The sequence below is a fragment of the Sminthopsis crassicaudata genome, chromosome 1 (assembly GCF_048593235.1).
Source record: "Sminthopsis crassicaudata isolate SCR6 chromosome 1, ASM4859323v1, whole genome shotgun sequence".
Lineage (NCBI taxonomy): Eukaryota > Metazoa > Chordata > Mammalia > Dasyuromorphia > Dasyuridae > Sminthopsis > Sminthopsis crassicaudata.
This window is the reverse complement of record NC_133617.1, coordinates 27,650,941-27,670,089: the sequence shown is the minus strand read 5'-3', so window position 1 is coordinate 27,670,089 and position 19,149 is coordinate 27,650,941. Positions and strand designations below refer to the sequence as shown.

General features: G+C 57.9%; 1 protein-coding gene across 1 annotated transcript in view; it reads right to left on the bottom strand.

The window, feature by feature from the left end:
* The window catches only part of RBM19 (RNA binding motif protein 19), a 167,231-nt gene that overhangs the window by 135,643 nt on the left and 12,439 nt on the right, over nucleotides 1–19,149 (bottom strand). The window contains 9 exon segments of the mRNA XM_074296978.1: nucleotides 8,681–8,798; nucleotides 9,491–9,691; nucleotides 10,427–10,537; nucleotides 12,019–12,115; nucleotides 14,810–14,928; nucleotides 16,264–16,394; nucleotides 16,955–17,152; nucleotides 17,771–17,842; nucleotides 18,755–18,833. Coding sequence (XP_074153079.1) covers nucleotides 8,681–8,798; nucleotides 9,491–9,691; nucleotides 10,427–10,537; nucleotides 12,019–12,115; nucleotides 14,810–14,928; nucleotides 16,264–16,394; nucleotides 16,955–17,152; nucleotides 17,771–17,842; nucleotides 18,755–18,833 — 1,126 coding nt within the window.

The following is a 19,149-nucleotide window of genomic DNA, read 5'->3' as shown; positions in this document are numbered from 1 at the left end:
CTGAAGAACAACTAAAGTCTGACCATCTTATTTTGTAGCTGAGGAAATGGAGGCTCCATAAGGTGAATTATCTCAGGTAACTCGAGTCAAAGAGCCTACGAGCTGCCAGGCCCTGTGCGAAGCGCTGGGTCCCTGCTCTTGAGGAGCTCGGTCTCCATGAAGACAAGCCCGGACAGATAAGGCAGACGGGGAGAAGCCGGAGCCGGTCAACGAGGAAAGGCTCAGGTGGAGACGACATAGGAAAGGCTCCCTGCAGAGGCAGGACTGTGGCTGGGAGGAACAGGGACCAGGGCCCAGAGCCAGAGGAGGGTGCGAGGAGCCACAGCCACCGGGCCCAGGAGGACACGTTGGGGAGGGGTGTGAGGAGTGAAGGAAGGGAGGTGGATGCCGGGGGGTAAAGCGCTTCGGGCCAAAGGGTTTTGCACTGGCTGCTGCTGACAGCAAGGAACCATGGGGATTAACCCCAAAGGGTTAGGGGCAGAGACAGCACAAACGCCAAATCCTCTTGACTCCTTGGAGCCAGCAATCTCCCTGCACCCAATGCAAGTCACAAAAGAACAAAGGGCAAGGCGAGCATCCAGGCCGTCGCCATGTCTGCTTCCCCTCCCCCATCCTTCGCTCTGCTCCTGTGGCCGCCCGGGCCAGACCGGCAGGGCCCCTGTGGAGGCAGGGAGGTCGGGGTAAGCACCCGCACGTCCGTGACCAAGTCTGGATTCTCCTGACCCAGCTCAGGGCCAGGCCCGGCAAGGACCAGGGGGCAGGCCGGCTACCGGACACCGGCTGTGGCTATCCCAGTTTAACCCTGGGGGAACTCCAGGAAATTCAATCCCAGGAGCCCGCGGGAAAGACTCCGGGCCTCCTGCACGCACCTTGAGGAATGACACTTCGGACCTCCGGAGGAGTGAAGGGAGCGACTTCGGGGGTCCGAGTCAACGGCAATCTCTCTCTCGGCGCACCCCCCCCCATCAATCCTCTAAAACAGAATCCTAATACATTCCACTCCTAATTAATCTTCAAGGGCTCAGTCATGAAACAGCCCTTTTATCCCTTAATGGAAACTGCAACAGTGATAATGCTGTCTCTTTAATATCAGTTGGACACACTGCTTCCATCTCTCTGCCTCAAAGGTGAACAGGCACATGCACCCGCACGGGCTCACACACACACACACACACACACACACACACACACACACACACACACACACGGGAAACAGGAGAAAATTTGTATTCCCCCTCAAAAGCGGCTTTCCCTGCCCCCTCCCCCACAAGCCCCACACGCAGCTTGCCCCACGAGGGGCTCTCCGCCAAAGCCATTTTTGCAGGAATCCAAAGGCAAAAAAAAGGGAAAGGATTCATCACTATTTAAATGACTGAAAAACGGTGACTCAAAGCAGCGCAGAGGCAGGAAGGAAACCACCGGCGAGTAACAACCATGTTTTCTGGGCCTCGGGACAGGTCACTGCCCTGCTGTGCCTCAAAGCCATCCCCGCCTTGCTTCGGGCTCTCAGAACAGCTATCTTTCTTCGAGGGGGGGCTCACATCCTCTTCTTCATGAGGCGCACCCCGCGCCCCTCGCTACAGTTACCGTGAATGCCCGGGAGAAGGGAGTGACCAAGCACTGCAGGGTCTCTGCCAAGAAAGCCCCCGGGAGACACAAGCCTCAGGGTCACAAAGAGCTGGACGGGAGCGAACAACTGAATGGCACCGATGCTCTCTGCCTGAAGGCGAGGGGACAGCCTCAGCCCGGGCCAGGCCCTGGTCCGTACTGCTGCGTGACCCCGGGCAGGCTCTGGAGGAGCTGCCAAGGAGGCGCCAAACGGCACTGCCCCGGGAGCTCCGTCCCAGGAAGGCCAGGCCCCCTTTGTCTCTGTCCTACACTCATCTCAAGCAGTGACTCGTCCCCATGGCTCTCTCAGATTTCTGAATCCACTCCTCTGCTGCCTCGTGCACAGTAGCTAATCAACACACATTTCGCCCTTCCCACTTTACGGAGGAGGAAACGGAGGCTCCCAGAGGGTAAGAGTCTCGCCCCACAGAACTAGTATATGTTTGGAATGGGACAGCTAAAAGCCCAAGGCGGCCCGACTCCACTCCCAAGTTTCTACAGAAGCTTCCACAGTTCTCTAAGGACTCACAACACGGTCAGGGACGCTCATTTCTCCGCAAGCTGTAAGTGTTCTGAGCCTCGGGCCACTAGGCTGCTGTGGGCAGAAGTGCCCATTACCCAGCGGCAGACTTGGGAGCACGGCCTGGGCTGGGCCCTCCACTCTGGGGCTGGCCTCGGTAGCCTGACTAGGCCCGGCCAGGGCGCAGGCGCGGGGGCCGAGTCTTAGGGGGCCCCTGACCTCCAGGATCCTAAGAGTCTCGGGATGGCCCAGTGGAAATCCTCAAGAGCCAGGGCACCAGGAGCTCATTCACATCAGCAAGGACTCGGATCTCAAAATAAGGAGTCACAGGATGGAAGGAGAGGATCCCCCCGCAGCTCCCCACCTGGGAAGGTGGAGCCCGACTCACTTAGAGGAACACGATGCTCCGCCACCAAACCCTGGGCCCTAGTGCTGGGCCGGAGGAGCTAGACCAGTGGGAACCTCAGTTTCCTCGTCTGTAAAATGGGGTTTGGCTCAGGGGAGCCCTCGGGTCCCTGACAGCTGGGGGTCTGGGAGCAAACAACAAAGTCCGGAGGAGCCCCATGACCTCCAGAAGCACGAGGACCAGGTTCCGGGCAACAGACCAACCACAAAGGGCTAAAAAGTTCTCGTCCCGCTGCGGGGCCGTCCCAAGCGGGCGCCGCCCTGACTCCTTCTGCCCCCAGAGAACGACTTCTTCGCGCCGGTCCCAGCGACATCTGCGCTTTAAAGCAGAGGCGACATGAGCCTCCGGGACACAATGAACACGAGGCAGAAATCCAGCCTGCGCCCAGCGTGGCCAGGAGCCCGCGCTCCTCTCGCCCTGTGGGAGTGCGGGGGCCCGTGGAAGCCGAAGAGACTCAGATCGAGCTCTGCTCCTTGCACCGTGTGGCCCGGAGCAAGGGTTCCCTCAACCGGAAAATAAAGGCCTGTGGGGGCTGGGGGGCAGTGGAAGGCTGTCCCCCCAATGCCGAAACAACAAACTCATGGAGAAACAGAAGAAACGGGCTCCCCCACACTGGGGCCTTCAGGGGAAGCCTCGGGACCACTTTCAGGGCCACTGGACAAGACGCGCCCCTGCCCCGCCAACTCTGGGGACGTCTGACCGGACGATCCGGGCAGCCCCTAACAGCTGGATAACGCCGGGACGACGTGCACTTGTTTCTGTTAAAACGTCCACCAGGACTCGCCGAAGGGAGGAGCAAAGGCTTGCCCCGGCCCCAGCAGGCGGCTTTCCTGGCCCTCGTTCCCTGGCTCCTTCTACGGAGAGGAGGAAAAAGAACGACAACGAACGGGACTGAAGGAAAGCTGGGACAAGCGTGGGGCAGGGGGAAGAGGGACCCGGGGACTGGGTTCGAATTCCGCCTTTACCACCTCCAGCTGTGAGAAGTCCTGACTTTTGCGGATTCCCTTCCCTTCTCTGTCCAAGGACAAGCTCGAAGGTCTCCCTCCTGGCTCCGGGTCCAGGGGCCTAAGTCTCACCCGCCGCGGACCCCAGATCCCCGCCCGGCTCGGCTGCCTCCCGCCGGAGCATCCCGAGGGCAGGCTGCGCGGGGAACCGGAGCGAGGCTCGGGCTCGCGGGCCCAGACCCTTCTGGGGGCCATCGTTCGAGGGCCGCGTGTCCGATGGCCCAAAGACAGACGCGTCTCCAAGGTCGCCTCGGCAAGCGGGAGGGCTGGGATCTGGGCGCAAGTCCTGCGTCTCCAACCAGCCCTCCTTCCCGGGCCTGCTGCTTCCGGACCGAGGAGGGGGAAGCCCAACGGAAAGCGCCAAGATCCTGCGCGCTCCCTTGCCCATCTCCTTCCTCAGGCAGAGCCCCCACGCTGCGGGGAGGGCAGAGAGATTCCCCAACCGGAGCTACCGAGAGGGCCGGGGCAGAGCGGCGGCCGGACCGCGGCGAAAGGTCAAGGAGGCCCCAGGGGCCCCGGAGGGTCAGGAGCCGGGCGGGCCAGGGGAACGCAGGGGAGCGGGGAGCAGGGCCAGGTACCTTGGGTGAGGTAGAAGGGACCGTTTTCTTAAAGTTCTCGAGCAGCAAATCCATCATGTACCGGCAAGGGGAAACGGGCAGGAGGAAGGTTTTGTGTGTGTGTGTGTGTGTGTGTGTGAGCGTGTGTATCTGTGAGTGTGTGTCTGTGTGTATGTGTGTATCTGTGTGAGTGTGTGTGTGTATGTGTGTGAGTGTATCTGTGAGTGTGTGTGTGAGCGTGTGTATCTGAATGTGTGTCTGTGAGTGTGTGTATGTGAGTGTGTGTGAGCGTGTGTATCTGTGAGTGTGTGTCTGTGTGTCTGTGTGTATGTGTGTATCTGTGTATGTGAATGTGTATGTGTGTGAGTGTATCTGTGAGTGTGTGTGAGCGTGTGTATCTGAGTGTGTGTCTGTGAGTGTGTGTATGTGTGTGTGTGTGAGCGTGTATGTGAGTGTGTGTGTATGTGACTGTGTATGTGTGTGTCTCTGTGTGAGTGTGTATATGTATGTGTGAGTTGTGTATGAGTGTGTGTATGTGTGTGTGAGTGTGTGTCTGTGTGTATGTGTGTGTCTATGTGTGAGTGTGTATATGTATGTGTGAGTTGTGTATGAGTGTGTGTATGTGTGAGTGTGTATATGTGTGTGTGAGTTGTGTATGTGTGTGTGTGAGTGTGTGTGTATGTGACTGTGTATGAGCGTGTGTATGTGTGTGTCTCTGTGTGAGTGTGTATATATGTGTATGTGTGAGTTGTGTATGTGTGTGTCTGTGAGAGTGTGTATGTGTGTATGTGTGTGTATGTGTGAGTGTGTGTGTGAGCGTGTATGTGAGCGTGTGTGTATGTGACTGTGTATGAGTGTGTGTATGTGTGTGTCTCTGTGTGAGTGTGTATCTGTGTGTGTGAGTGTATCTGTGAGTGTGTGTCTGTGTGTATGTATGTGTCTGTGAGAGTGTGTATATGTGTGTATGTGTGAGTTGTGTATGTGTGTCTCTGTGAGAGTGTGTATATGTGTGTATGTGTGAGTTGTGTCAGTGTGTGTATCTCTGTGAGAGTGGGTGTGAGAAGGGCGGCCGGGGAGGGGCGGCCTGGGAGCCGTCTGCAGCTGCACAATGGAAGGCGGGCGCACGGCCCCCTGGGCTGGCGTTGCAATCAGACTGAGGAGTTTGCTGCCGCCTCCGGCGCTCGGTGCCCAGGGCTGACAGAAAAGACCGTTATCAGCTGCGAGCAGCTTTCCACGACCTCCCCCCACTCGGAGCCCTTTATCTGGAGGTGAGGGTCTCGGTTGTGGGGAGATAAAACAAGCCGCCCCCTCCCCCGGGACTGACGCACAGAACAGTGGAGCTTTTCAGGAGGGGGACAATAAACATCCCGCAGTCGCCCCCCCACCGGCACACCCGCCTCCTCTGGGCTCCCGGAGGCTCGGCCGAGGGGACGGGCCAGGCCGGCCTCCGGCTCCGTGTGGGGTCGGCGTCCGGACCCCCGTGGCCGGCCGATGAGAACCGGCCGCGGGCGGGGGCAGGAAGCGGAGGGGCCGAGGGGGAGGCTCGGCGCAGAAGAAAGGCCGTGTCCTTGAGATCGGAGCCGTGGGAATTCACCCGCACAAGGGACGCGCTGGGCCTTGAAATTAACACAGACGCACCCGGCTCCGTGACCCGCAATCCACAAGATCGGGCGGTCCTCCCCACCCCCTCACCCCGCGCCTGCCTTCCATTGTTCCAAGGACCGCGGCTCAGCCCCCACGAGCTGAGGGAATGTGGGGAGGGAAGCGCAGCGGCCCCCACGGCCTCCGGGACAGGCTGCCTTGGCTGGGCCGAGCCTGCCCTCTGCCCCGGGGGGGGGGGAGTCCTACCTTCTCCTGCCCCCTCCCCCCATCTCAGGGCCGTCCGCTCTGACCCACAGCCCTTGTAGGGAGTCAGACCCGGCGCCCTCGCCCACGGACTCTCCCTTCGTGCTTGTCTCCCCGAGGGCGGCGAGTGGGCTGTGAGTCCCGGGACCCCAGACCCGGAACCGGGAACGGTCTCAGAGGCCGTCCGACCCCCCGGCTGCTCTCGGAGGAACCCGAGGCCCAGAGAAAGGGCAGAGCGGGGACTGAACCCGGGTCCGGGACAGAAAACCAGCACTTGGCTGACCGCACCGCCCAGGCCCGGCCACAGCTTGGCCTGAGAGCTTCTAGAGGACAGGAAGTCCTCCCTAAACCCAAGCCATCAGGGGCCTGTCAGTGATCCCTGGGGCCTGTCCGTGATCCCTGGGGCCTGTCCGTGATCCCTGAGGCCTGTCCGTGATCCCCGGGGCCTGTCCGTGATCCCCGGGGCCTGTTGGTGATCCCCGGGGCCTGTCCGTGATCCCTGGGGCCGGAGGTTCAATGACTTGTTTAAGGTCATTCAGGGTCAGAACGGGAACACAAAGATCACAAGGTCAGCCCTTCACTTGACAGAAAAGCCGAGAGCGAGCGAGCTTGCCTGACTTGCCCAGGGTCCTCTGGGATGTGAGCCCAGGCTCTCGACTCCAGGCCCCGGGCACGCCGGATGGGACGATGAGGCCGGGCAGAGGGCAGCAGCTGTATACCATGTACTGGGTGAATGGGCGGCCCAGGGCCTGAATGGCAGGACCACGGAGCCACTGTATGGGGGAGGCTCTGCGGCCAGGTCTTCCCAGTCCCGAGGTCAGCGCTCCCTCCCAAGTCCCAGCCCATCCATGAACCTGCCACCTGAAAGACAATTACTGAGCTGACTCCCGCGTGGGCCCCGGCCTCCCCCGGGCTCCTCCTGATTCCGGCCCACGTTAGGGACACCTCAGGGCCCAGGATCTCGGCTAAACACCACAGAGAGAGTCAGGCTGCAAGAGGAAATCCTGCTTTCCCTCAACACCCTGAAGTCCCTGAAGAACGGCGCCGAGGGCCGAAGCTCACTTGAAGCAAGGAGGCGTCCCACAAGGTGTTAGCTCGGAGGGAGGATGAGAGCACGGTGACGTCACGGCTCTCTAGTTCGCACATGCTCAGTGCGCTGTGGTAAGGTACATAAGGGCAAAGAAGGACCGGCAGAGAGACAGCCTCTCTTTGAGCAGCCTCTGGCGGCTCTCCGGCCTCCTGCAGAAAGTGATCCGAACACGACAAACATTAAGTTAGAAAGGTTAGAAAAAGTTTCCACTTAGAAAGGTCGTTTGCTCAAGGCCTCTGATCCCAATGGAGCGCTCCCGCCTGACGGGACACCCAGATGGCGAGTTCGAAAGGCCTTTGAGTCAACAAGCATCTCTCCCCCGAGCAGGGAGAACCGAGCCCAAACCGAAGGTCCAAGAGGGTTCGGGTCCAGCCCGAGAGCCCGAGCAAGCAAGGCGGGCGAGCAGGCGGCCAGGAGGATCTCCTGGGCTTGGGCCCAAGTTGTTGGGGAACCAGAGGGACAGATGGTGTGTGGGAGAGAAGCTCAGCCCCTGAAAGCCAGCAGAGATTTGGTGGCGTATCTGGGTTATCCGAACACTAAGCCAGTCCTCTGCTATCCCCTTGCCTCGGAAATGAAGTCAGAGGACCACAATCCCAATGGGAGATCCTACCGAGAGGCAGAGAAATGTGGGCAGTCCACCCTCATGGAGCAATCCGGGAAACCGAATCACCATCGGCGCTGACATTTTGCATGAGAGAACAGGAAGTATAGAAACTGTTGTCTTTGACTCCTCCAGATTACCGACACAAAGACCAATCGGAGACCATGTAAGAAAAGCATTTCCCTAACGCTCAGGGGAGAGCAGCTGCTGCCATTAGCTCTTCTCTCCACTCTCTATATGACAAAGGGAGGAGTAGAGGCAGGGGAGAGACAGGAGCTGGAGGGGAGCTGGCGTTAGTTAGAACCTCGGTTTCCCTGCCTGTTCAGTGGTTCCCAGCAGGCACTGCAGGGTGGGCCCCCCGACCCTCTGCGCTCAGGAGGACCTGTACCCCCTCGTGCTCAGCCAGCAGAAGCTTAGAGCTCGGCCGGGGCTCCCCCCCCCAAGACCTCCACATTTCAGGGAGGCTCTGGAGCTCCTAAAGGATCCAAACAGCAGGGACAGACCGACAGGCCCAGAAATGGCTCCATGTCTCTTCTCCAAAGCCAGCCTTGAGAAGGGCTGAGAGACTCGGGGACAGAGGACCGGCCGGCAGGAGGTGGAGGTTCCGGCCTGAAGCACCTGAGCAAGGCAGCCCCAGGAGGGGGGGGGGGCAGCAAGTGCCCTGGGAAGGGCTGGGGCTGCGTGCCGAGGAGCCTCAGTGAAGCCCCTGGCCTGAGAGCGGGGACTGTGAGAAGGGAGAAAGGAAGTCGGCCAAGGGTGAGTAAGAAGATGGCTGATCATGAAGTGGGGGGAGAATAACTGACCGACGGGCAGCTTGGGGCCCCCCTGGGAGCTCTGGGAGGCAGGGGAAAGAGAGCGCCCTGCCTGACGGAACACCTGAGGGAAAGTGCAGCTGAGGAGACCACAGAGCCAGGAGAGGACGGGGAGGAATAACTGCACCTTGCTGGGGTGCACCTTGCCCCAAGAGCAGAGAGAGAACAAACACCAAGGGCGGGTCTCGGGGCGTCCCAGAGGCGGAGCCCCCAGCCCCAGGCGGACCCCATTCTTACCGGCCTCGCTCTGAGCGGCCTCTCGTCCTCCAGATGGATCTTCTTCTTTCTTCGGAGGGGCGGGGCTGGAGAACACCCCCATCGGTGCCCACTCCAGGTACAAGGGAACATCGTGGAACTGCAAGGACAGACGAGGCGACCAATCAGGCCACGAATATCAGACCACGTGCCGGGCATGGTGCCGAGGCGTCAGAGCCCCTCCCGGCGGGGGGCAGCGGGAGCAAGAACCTCCTTTCTCAAGATCTCTCCCACCAGGACTAGCCCAGCTCCCTCAGAGATGAGGAGCACCCCTGATTGCTATGGCATTTATGAGACGCTCCTGAAACGCCTACGCAGCAGCTCTGGGGACAGGCGGTCACGCTGTGTTTGGCGTTATGACGACATACGCTGCAATACACAGGCGTACGTGCTGTAGCCAGGACTGACTGATGGACTCAGGAATGACAGTCACGGGCCCAAATCCTCCTCCCAACATCCACTAGCTCATGATCTGGGCAAATCACTTCTCCTCTCTGGGACTCAGTTTCCTCATCTGTAAAATGGGGCTATTACCCACCTCCTTGGGTTCCTGTAGGGATCCAATGAGGCTGCGCTTCCAGCGCCACGCTAATGTGAGCTGGAAGGGCCTTCAAAGCCCCCTGAGTCCAATCCCTTCTTTTAACCCATGAGGAGAGGGGCCCAGAGAAGGGCCCGAGATGCTCAGGTGAGGATGGAGGCCAGGCCTGGGCGCTGAGCTCCTTCACACTCAGAAAGCGGCCCACTGCCCCAGGCTCCCGGGGAGGCGAGGGCTCTGCACCCGCCTCGTTGTACCTTGGAGTAGGCGAGGCTGGTGAAGGCCCTCCTGGCTTCCAGGGGCTCCAGGAACTCCACGATGGCCGTGACGCCTCCCTCGGGCAGCAGCACGCGGCCCAGGCTGCCGTGGCGGCCGAAGATGTCCCGCAGCTCGGAGGCCCGCGTGCCCGCGGGGAGGTTCTTCACTAAAATCACCGACTTGCTCCTCTCCGCTGCGGCCTGCGAGAAGAAAGGAGGACGGGAGGGAGGAAAAGGCGAGGGCTTCCTACGTGCTGGCCAAGGAACAGCCGACATCCCCTGCTCTCCTATCCCAGCTCCGACATCCCTGTCCTGCTACCCCTTCCCTAGCAGCAGTCCGGGACGCCGCCCAGGCCGCTCTGTAGAAGGGGCCCCACACGAGCCCCATCTGTGGTAGACGGGCCCGGGCAATTCCTTCATCGGGGTGGACTGTAAACCTTTATGATTTGCTGCCACCGGAGGCGATAAAATTCTGAATGTAGAACTTGGAGCCGGAAAACCTGAGACAGGTTTATGAACAAGAGCCAGAAGGAAGCAGCTGGGAAGGTGTCCTGGGGGTCCCGAACCTTTCTAACTAAGACTCTCACGCCTGCCGCCTGGAGCCATCTGCCAGGGTCCGGTCCGATGCAACGTGGCAGATCTTAAGACGTTTCTTAGGCGCACGAACTGCTCCTCATACCAATCAAAGCAGTGCCTCAGGCCTTCACTTCTAAGCCCCGATAGCCACCTGGAGCAGAGGCCTCAAGCACGTGGCCCTCGACACCGCTGAGCGTGGCTGAGCCAGACTAGAACATAGTCTAGGAGGACGGCCACAAAATGCAAAACCCCAACCAGCACGGAGAACACGCGCGCGCTTTTCTAAGTCAGGGACTCGGGGAGGGCACGTTTCTATCCGAATCTGCCACGACCGCTCGAGGCGCCCCCGCCGCCACTCACCTGGCTGAAGGAGTCCAGGCTCACGCCGTTCTCGATCAGGAACCGCCGCACCTCCTGGACCAGCTCGGTCTCCCCCAGGGCCACCCGCACGGCCACGCTGCCTCGGATTTCCTGCGGAGAGGGGAGGACCCAAAGCAGGAGTCACAAACCTCCACGCCTGAAACGGGGCCCTGGTTAGTTTAGTGGAAGATCAGTGGATTTGAATCAAGGAACTGGGTTCACATCTCGACTCTGCTACTTCTGGGTGCTTTGGCAAAACCATTCACTCTTCTCCCTTATAGAAGGAGGTGCGAGGATCCCGACCGAGTGTGGCCAGAGAAGGGCTGCCTTGGAGTCGCCATGCAGAGGAGGGGGACTACGGATGTGCAATATTGCCTCTACTGTCGGACGTGTTCCACTGGTGGACTGCTTTTTCTTCTCTCTCCTTCCTCCCTTTCTCTGTCTTCCTCCCTCCTTTCTTCCCTCCCTCCTTCTCTCTCTCTCTGTCTCTGCCCGTCTCTCTCCGTCTATCCCTCAGTCCTTGTTGGAAGAGACAAGAAGGGACATAAATGTAATGCAGACCAAAAGCTACTTTTTTAAAGTATTAAAGTGTATTTATAACAAGAGAGTCGAACAGCATGACCCCAAGGTGCCTTCCAGCTCTGATCCCTCAATACCCTGAGGGCAGCTGAGAACTCAGCAGAATGACCACAGGAGAACGAGGGTAGATTCTGAATGATAGAAAAGTGCTGCTTGGGGGGAGGCGATTCCCTTCCCCCTAAATCCTGGTATCGATCACCCCCATGCCCAAGTCCCTCCTTGGGGAAGGGACTCCTGTTCGCCTCCTTTTGCATCCCTAGCACTTAGCACAGTTCCCAGCATACAGTAGGAGCTTAATTAATGCTTAGTGTCTGACTGACGATGTAGTGGAGAGCGTGCTGGACATGGGATCAGGAAGCTCTCGATCTGACTCTCTCCTCGGCCTCAGTAGGAACATGGCCAGGAGCAGGTCACTCGCTCTCAGAGCTTCAGCCCCATTCAATGAGCGTCTCTCAAGGTCACGTGCATGGCAGGGCCCTGCCATGTACTAGGGATATGAAGGCAAGACAGACACACCCCTGCCCTCAAGGGGCTTCCCGTTTTCTCCTCTGCTACTTGCTCAGGACTCCCACGAGAAAAGTGCTTTGTCAACCTCGAAATGCTAGAAAGATGGGGATGTTGTTACTCCTGCCATCCCAAAGCAGGCAGTGCACTTTAACCCTTTAACCCACCGCCTCGTACCTTCCAAACGGTAACGGTAGCAAAACGCCTGGCAAATAGAAGGTGATTAATACATGCTTCTTGGTTGATTGGCCAGAAATTGGACAAAAGAAGTAACACAGGCTGACTCTGAGTCTTCATAAGCCACACAGGGCTGTCAGCTTATCGAGAAGGCCCTGGAGACTGGGCCTTAGGAGCTTAATCAATAAAGACACCAGTCTTGGATGGTATCAGCCGTGACCTTGAGGGCACCTACACCCAGGAGGGCCTTTTGCCAACTCCTCCCCCAAGTTGGTGCCCGGCCCCAGGCCTCTGGCCACAAGGCTGCTGCTCATCCTACAGGACTGACTCACGTGGTCAAACACTTGGCTTTTCGTGGCATTGTACTTGTGTGCGACAGCGTCGGCCACGGCGTTCGTCCCCATGAACAGCGTATTCCAGTTGTGGGAGCTGAGGAGGGAAGGAGAGAAGGAAATCACGCGTCAGCTGATGTTTGTCTGAATTAACTCAGTCACGGGAAGAGCGAATGTGGAATAGCAGAGAGATGGTTGCTTTGGGAGCTGGGAGGGCCAGAGTTCAGGTCCTGCCTTTAGAAATGAGCAGTAGGAGGATTTCAGAGAGGCCTGGAGAGACTGACAGGAACTGAGGCTGAGGGAAATGAGCAGGACCAGGAGATCGTTGTGCGCTTCAACAACGATGCTGTATGATGACCAGTTCTGATGGACGTGGCCCTCTCCAACAATGAGAGGAACCAAATCCGTTCCAATTGTTTCACAATGAAGAGAACCAGCTACACCCAGAGAGAGAACTATGGGAAATGAGTGTGGACCACAACACAGCATTCTCACTCCTTCTGTTATTGCTCGTTTGCATTTTTGTTTTTCTTCCCAAGTTATTTTTACTTTTTTTTTCTAAATCCAATTTTTCTTGTACAGCAAAATAACTGTATAAATATCTATACACATATATATTTAACATATATTTACCATGTATGGGACTACTTGCCATCTAGGGAAGGGGGTGGGAGGAAGGAGGGGAAAAGGTGGAACAGAAGGTTTTGCAAGGGCCAATACTGAAAAATTACCCATGCATGTGTCTTGTAAATAAAAAGATATGATAAAATTAAAAAAAAAAAAAAAAAAAAAAAAAAGTCCCACCTTTGAAAATTGTGTGAGCTTGGAAAAGTCCTTTAACTTCCCAGGACCTAGTACAGTGTAAAGAACACTAATTTTAGAACTAATTTAATTCTCATCTCTGCTGCTTCCCACCTGGGTGAGGGCGGGGCAGCAGGTAGGACTCTGGACTTAAGAACCAGGCGCATGAGAACTCAAACCCTACCCCAGAGAATTACCGGCTTTGTGACCCTGGGGAAGTCCCAACCCTCGAAGCCTCAGTTTCCTCACACATACACCCATGGTGCTAACCTCGTGCGGCTCCTTCAGTGCTAAGAACATGATCCCATGTCACCTAAGTCTCCCTGCAGCTGTTTCCTCATCCATAGAGTGAGGGAGCACCTGAGATTGCTTCCGGCCCTGGCCCTGTGATCGCAGGATCCCTTCCCCGCTACCTTCTGAGACTACGAGTTGCTGATCTTTACTAGAGCAAGGAGTCTCCATGTGGGGAGTTCCTCTTCGTGATCAAAGGGCGAGCCACATCCCATCAGCTCCCACCACCCTTTGCAGCAGCCACAGAATCAGAGGGAAGTATCTCAGATGTCGTCTCCCCGGGGAGACCGAATCCAGGGAGACAAACTCCAGCCACAACGCCTGCATCCCGGCCCTGCCGCTTACTGCCCATGTGACTGATCTCTTTATAAATAAAATGAGCTTCCACTGTTTGGCTCTGGCTTTATGATCCCGGGATGCAAACACCGAAGTCTGCTAGGAGTGTGGCCATGGCCACGGGCTGCTGAAGCAGAGAAGGGCCAGAGAGCAGGGAGGGGGGAGGGGGAGGGGGCGGGGCAGGGGGACCTGCTGATCTCCCCGCTCGGCCCTGCCACTCAGCCAGATGCTTGGGGCATTTCCCATCAGCTTGGAACCTTCTCTTCGACCTTACATGGAACTTTTCCTTCCCGGCCATATGGCTACAGATTTAGGGTCCAGCGCCAAAGTTCAGAGAGGCGAGGACTTGCCTAAGGCCACACAGCGACTAAGGATTGGCTGGGATTCAAAGCTGGGTGCTCCGACTCCAGAACATCACAAGCTGCAAGCAGGGATGCAGTGCCTGAAGGCGTGCTGGGCAATTTTGCTCTGATTAGCTCATTCCCTCCTTGTTATGGGCCAGAACTTGAAACAAGGGGCTAAGTCAGTGGACTTGATAGGGACAAAGGTTGTTTAGCACGGTGCTTAACAGTTCTCTAGTTCCGTACATGTACTTAGTACTTACTATAGTTCCACAAGATTCAGAGAGACACGATATAAACTCAGCCAAGTTCAGCCAGAATGAGAATGAAAGACAGAGACGTGGTTGCCGTCCTCCTGCCTCCCCCACAGAGACCAAGACACATTCAGGAGAACCTCAAGAAGCCGGCAGAGGCAGAGAATACAAAGGACCGGAGGCAGGAGCTTCAGCTCTCGGAACCAAGGGGAGAGACAGGCCTGTAAGAAAGTTAACCGGGCCCAGGAAAGGAGACAAGACTTGGGAAGAGACCATAAAGGATTTGCCCTTTAACCCCTGGCTGCATTTGGGATGATTAGTATACTGAAACGAAGGCTGCCTCCAGAGAAAACCTCAATAGAGAACATTACAACTCCTCACAACCTAGAATTATTCCCAAAGGACAGAGAGGAAACCGAGGCTGGGGAGGGGAAAGGAAGCCACTTTGCTCTAGCTAGAAAGTTTCTGAGGATGGATTTGAACTCAAGACCAGCGCCCTGGCCTCCACAGCCTATCACGCGTGTCAGGGGAAACACGACCCCCAAGCCCTTCTCACTAGCCACTCTCTGTCATGGCTGCCGATCTTTAAGCACTTTGCAAGCACTCCCTCGTTCGCGCCTCACAAGCGCCCCAGGTGACCAACGAGAGGGGTCTGTCCAGGGCAGAGCAGCGGGGACGTGCCGGGACCCAGATCTCCCTGGCTGCATTCGCCATGAAGCCCCACGCTGCCATGCCCTCCGAAGGCACCCAGAGAGGAAAGACAAGGACCTGGAACTGGTGGCTTTGTCCTTCAATGCCTTCTTCTTCTTGTAGGAAGCTGTTGCTGCATCCGAGCTTTCGCTGGGCTCCTTCTTGATGGTGGAGGGTAGCACGTGGAGCATGCGGCCCTGGGAGGGAAGAGAAGCCTGCTGACACGAGCCCTGGGCTCCCTCCCATCCCGGGGGGGGAGAAGGGGGTCAGAAGCCTTACTCCATGGGGCACCTATCCATATGACCCCGATGGCAGCCCCTGACATGGAGACGGCCCTTCCGAGCTTGCAAAGCCCTTGAGGAGGCTCTCGGGTGAGCTGTGACCCTGGGAGACGGGTCCGCTCTACAGACGGCACTGCCACATCCCCAAATCACGGACCCCAAGAATGAAAAGGCCTTGTCTCTGACAACATCTGGCAGGAGGGGGTTTCTGAAGCAGAGCCACCTCTCCCTCCATCTCCCCAAGCTGTCTCCCATGAAAGAGAGCTAGATTAATTTCAGGAGCCTGACATAATTCAATTTATTTCAACAAGCACACGCAGTTTTTTCTAAAATAACCACGTTGTTCTGAGGCTGAGAGCCGAGTGCTGCAGATGGCAAGCCCCAAATGAGGCAAGTCACTGCCCCCTGGGCTCCCTACGAGGGCAGCGGTCCTCTGGCTTCTGGACTCTGGACACTTCACTCTCTTGAAAACGATTAAAGGTCCCTGAGAGCTTTTGTTTACGGGACTGTAGCCCTCGGTATTTACCACATTAGAAATTAAAAAATCTAAAATATTATTATCAAAATAGTTTTGACCCTGAAAGGGCCTGGGAGACCCCCAGGGATCCTTGGACTATACTTCTGAGAATCCCTTTTAAGATGTGTGGACACAGAAGCCAGGGGAGAGGCCGGTACTGACTCTGAAGAAGGGGGGGGGGGGGTCACAAAAGGCCTGCTGGAGGAGGGGGCTCATAAAAGGCCCCCTGTTCTGGAGGAAGGGGAAAGCACCCGAGCTATGCTCTGAGGGGAGCCAGGAACTCTAAGGGTTACAGAAAAGGAGGCATGAAGTTCAGAGACGGGAAGACAGAGGTGGAGCTGGGCTAGCAGCCGTGGAGAAGAGCGTAGGGCAGCAGAAGGAAATAAGTCTGGAAAAGTGGACGAGGAGGGCTTCGAGGGCAAGGCAAGGACTTGTGTTTTATCCTGGAGACAAGAGGGAGCCACGGAAGATTCCCAAGTTGGGGAGGTGACGGGCCCGGGTTTTAGGATGCCAATGTGACAATCGTGTGGATGGAACGGAGAGGAGAGAGGCCGGAGGGAGGGAGACCACACTGAAGCCAGGGAAGGGCTGTCAGGGAATGAGGGGAAGAGCTGAGCGGTGGGACTGGTGCTCTGGGTGGAAGGGGCAGCTCCTGGCCGGATGTGGGAGGTCAGAGGCAGCAGCCGCAGACAGCCCCAAGGGCGCGGGTCTGGGGCAGAGGGAGGGCCGCTCACCTGGAAGACCTGCCCGTCCACTTCTGCGAAGGCCTTCACTGCGTGCTCGGGGAACATGTACGTGACGAAAGCAAAGCCCTTGGGTTTCTTGGTGAGACTGTCGATGGGATAGTGGATTTCGGACAGCGGACCTGGAAAGAGAGAAACTCTAAGGGGCCGGCCGGGAGCCACCCGTCTGCTGCAGGAGGCGGCTGAGGACAAGGCCCCCAATGGGACCATCTGTGACTCACGAGGACACTGGAAACACGCCGCTGCCTTGCCTCAGTTGATCCAGCCCGGGAGAATGTCTGACCACCTCTGGCAAACCCCACGGGAGGTCACAGGGGTCACCTGCCAGGACATCGCACCCACTGGCAGCAGAGCTCCAGGCTGGCGGAAGTCCGGAGACCTGCCTCTGACACTGAGACTGGGCACTGAATGGAGCCCCTAGTGCTTGTCCTACACGCTGCACGCGCGGCTGAGAAGAAAGCGCTCCTGGTCCTAGGGTTTGCTCCAAGTCCCCGATGGCCCGCAGCCTCCCCCAGCTCAGGGACCGGGCCCTAGACCTGTCTCAGCCCTTCCAAGGCCGGGAAGGGGCCTCGGGACAAGTCTCACCAGAAGTGCGCCCCCAGCCCCACCATCAGCCTCTGCCTGCAGACTTGACTAAGAGTCAAAAGCTTCCTCTGGGCATCGGGGTCAAGCAGGCCCTCACCGTATTTGGCAAATATCTTCTCGAGGTCCTCTTCGGTGCCGGTGTAGGGCAGGTTTCGCACAAAGAGCCTCCCCGAGTCGGCCAGGTCCTCCTCCTCCTCCCCCTCCTTGAGCTCTCGGCCCTGCCATGCCTTCTTGTCCTGGGGCTTGGGGCCCACACGGGGGCCCTTCTCCCGGAACACCTCGATGTAGCGGCCGCCTTGGGGGAGGAAAAGGGGCAGAGGCAGCTCAGAGGCCGGACCCGGCTCCCGGCCCACCCGGACACCGGGGCCGAGGGGGGCAAGGCGGCCACGGCCATCAGGCCGGCTGAGGGGCCGGGGAACGTTCAAGTGAAGCCCTCTAGCCCCTTCCCAGGAAAGGCCCCTATTGTAGTAAAGGCCTGTGCCCTTATAGCGACGTAGCGGCTCCATGATTAAACAATACTGGCATAGATGAGTTACTGCTGTCATCCATAAGTTAAATACGTGGTTCCACCTGATAAAGCTCTTACTGAGTTCTGAATTCACATGGGCATAAGGAACACCTGACCTGTCTGCGGCTCTACAACTCTCACCTGAAGGGGACAAAGCTTTAGTTTCCTGATCTATAAAGACCACTGACCGGCCCCTTATCTCAGAGATGGAAAAACCAAGAGAGGGCTCTCGCCCAGGCTCACAGTGAGGACTCGTCTAGGCCAGGATTTGAACCCAAGTCTGGAGGGGGCCCGGGGCCCCAAGACCATCGAAACTCAACGGAGAGACCCAGGGGTGAAGGAGCTCAGACAGGCAGCAAAGAGCAGAGATTCCCTGGGGAGCCCCCGACCGCGGCCCCTCCTCACCCATGTACTCCTTGTTGTGCTTCAGGGCCTTCTCCACGTCCCCTTCGCTGCTGAAATCCACAAAGACGTAACCTGGACAGGACAAACGGGCCGGGTGAGCTCTGGGGGCACCACGTGCATACGCTCAGTGCCCTCACACAGCACGGAGTACTCACGTGCACGATGCACACACGCATTCTTTGACAGCGGCAGCGAGGCTGGGCAGCGTCTACACTGACCGCTCTAAAATCCAGCTGGCCACCGCTCTCGTTGCCTGGCAGAGCCCAGTGCCACCGTTCAGGGATAGACACCCCCCCCCAGGAGCCCCGGCTCTGCCCCGAGGAGAGACCAGAACAAGCCTGACCCCACGTGCACCCCCGCTGACTCCTCCACTCTCAGGCTGTCGGGGTACAAACCCCACCACCACCACCACCACATCCCCCAGGAAATGTCAGGGCTGGGAGGCTGCCTCTGGCAGTTTGGGGGACTAGTTTGACAAAGTCGTATCTCCACCGCTTGGGTGGGTTTAGGGACTCTGGAGGACTCGGAGTCTGGGGGGTCTGAGCTCAGCCCCCAAATTGCCACTTCCCTGAAGAGTGACCCATGGAAGACTGGAGCCTCAGTTTCCTCCTCTGAAAATGGGGCCACGACGGCAACAATCGTGCCCTGGGAGGGCGGGGCTCCCAGTGCCACAGACAGGGACCCTGGGCAAGCCCTCCATCTCCTGGCATACTGGCCGGCTCTCCCAGACCGCAGGTGTAGTGAAGGCACCAACCGGCCTGGGGAGAGGGCGTGAGCTCCCGGGGAGCCCCCGACTAGTGCGGGTCCTCAGCCCCGTGGAAACATGTGTGCCCAGCCTGTGGGGCAGATACCTCCGGGGAGGTGAGGAAAGACGAGGTGGGGGGCCTAATTCACCTCCCGAATGATCTACCCCACAAAGGAGAATGGCTTTCCCCCGTTTACTCCTTCAGCCTCTGCCTCCCAACCGCAGCCTCCCGCCATTACCTGTCTTGTTGCCGTGAGCATTTCGTACGATGCGGATGGCCACGGGCTTGAGGGGCACCAGGAATTCTCTGACATTTTGCTGGAAAGTGAAGGAAAAAAAACAATGAAAAAAAAATTGGATCAACCCAATTCAAGGAACGAGGCAAAAACATGAAAATCTACCAGGCGGCCTTCAGAAACCAGATCCCGTGAGAACCAGGCTGTCCCGCTGGGCCAAGGGCCCTTCACTGCCTGGCTGCCCCAGGAGACTCGCCAGCTAACGGCCGGAAATGGGGGCTGGGCCCTCAATTGGCCAGAAGGCAGAAGTTCTGGCCCTCAATGAGTCTCACAGGGATCTTTCAGAGGAAGGTTTCGACTCTTACAAACGGTCGTTTCAAAACAAGTGTATGAAATGG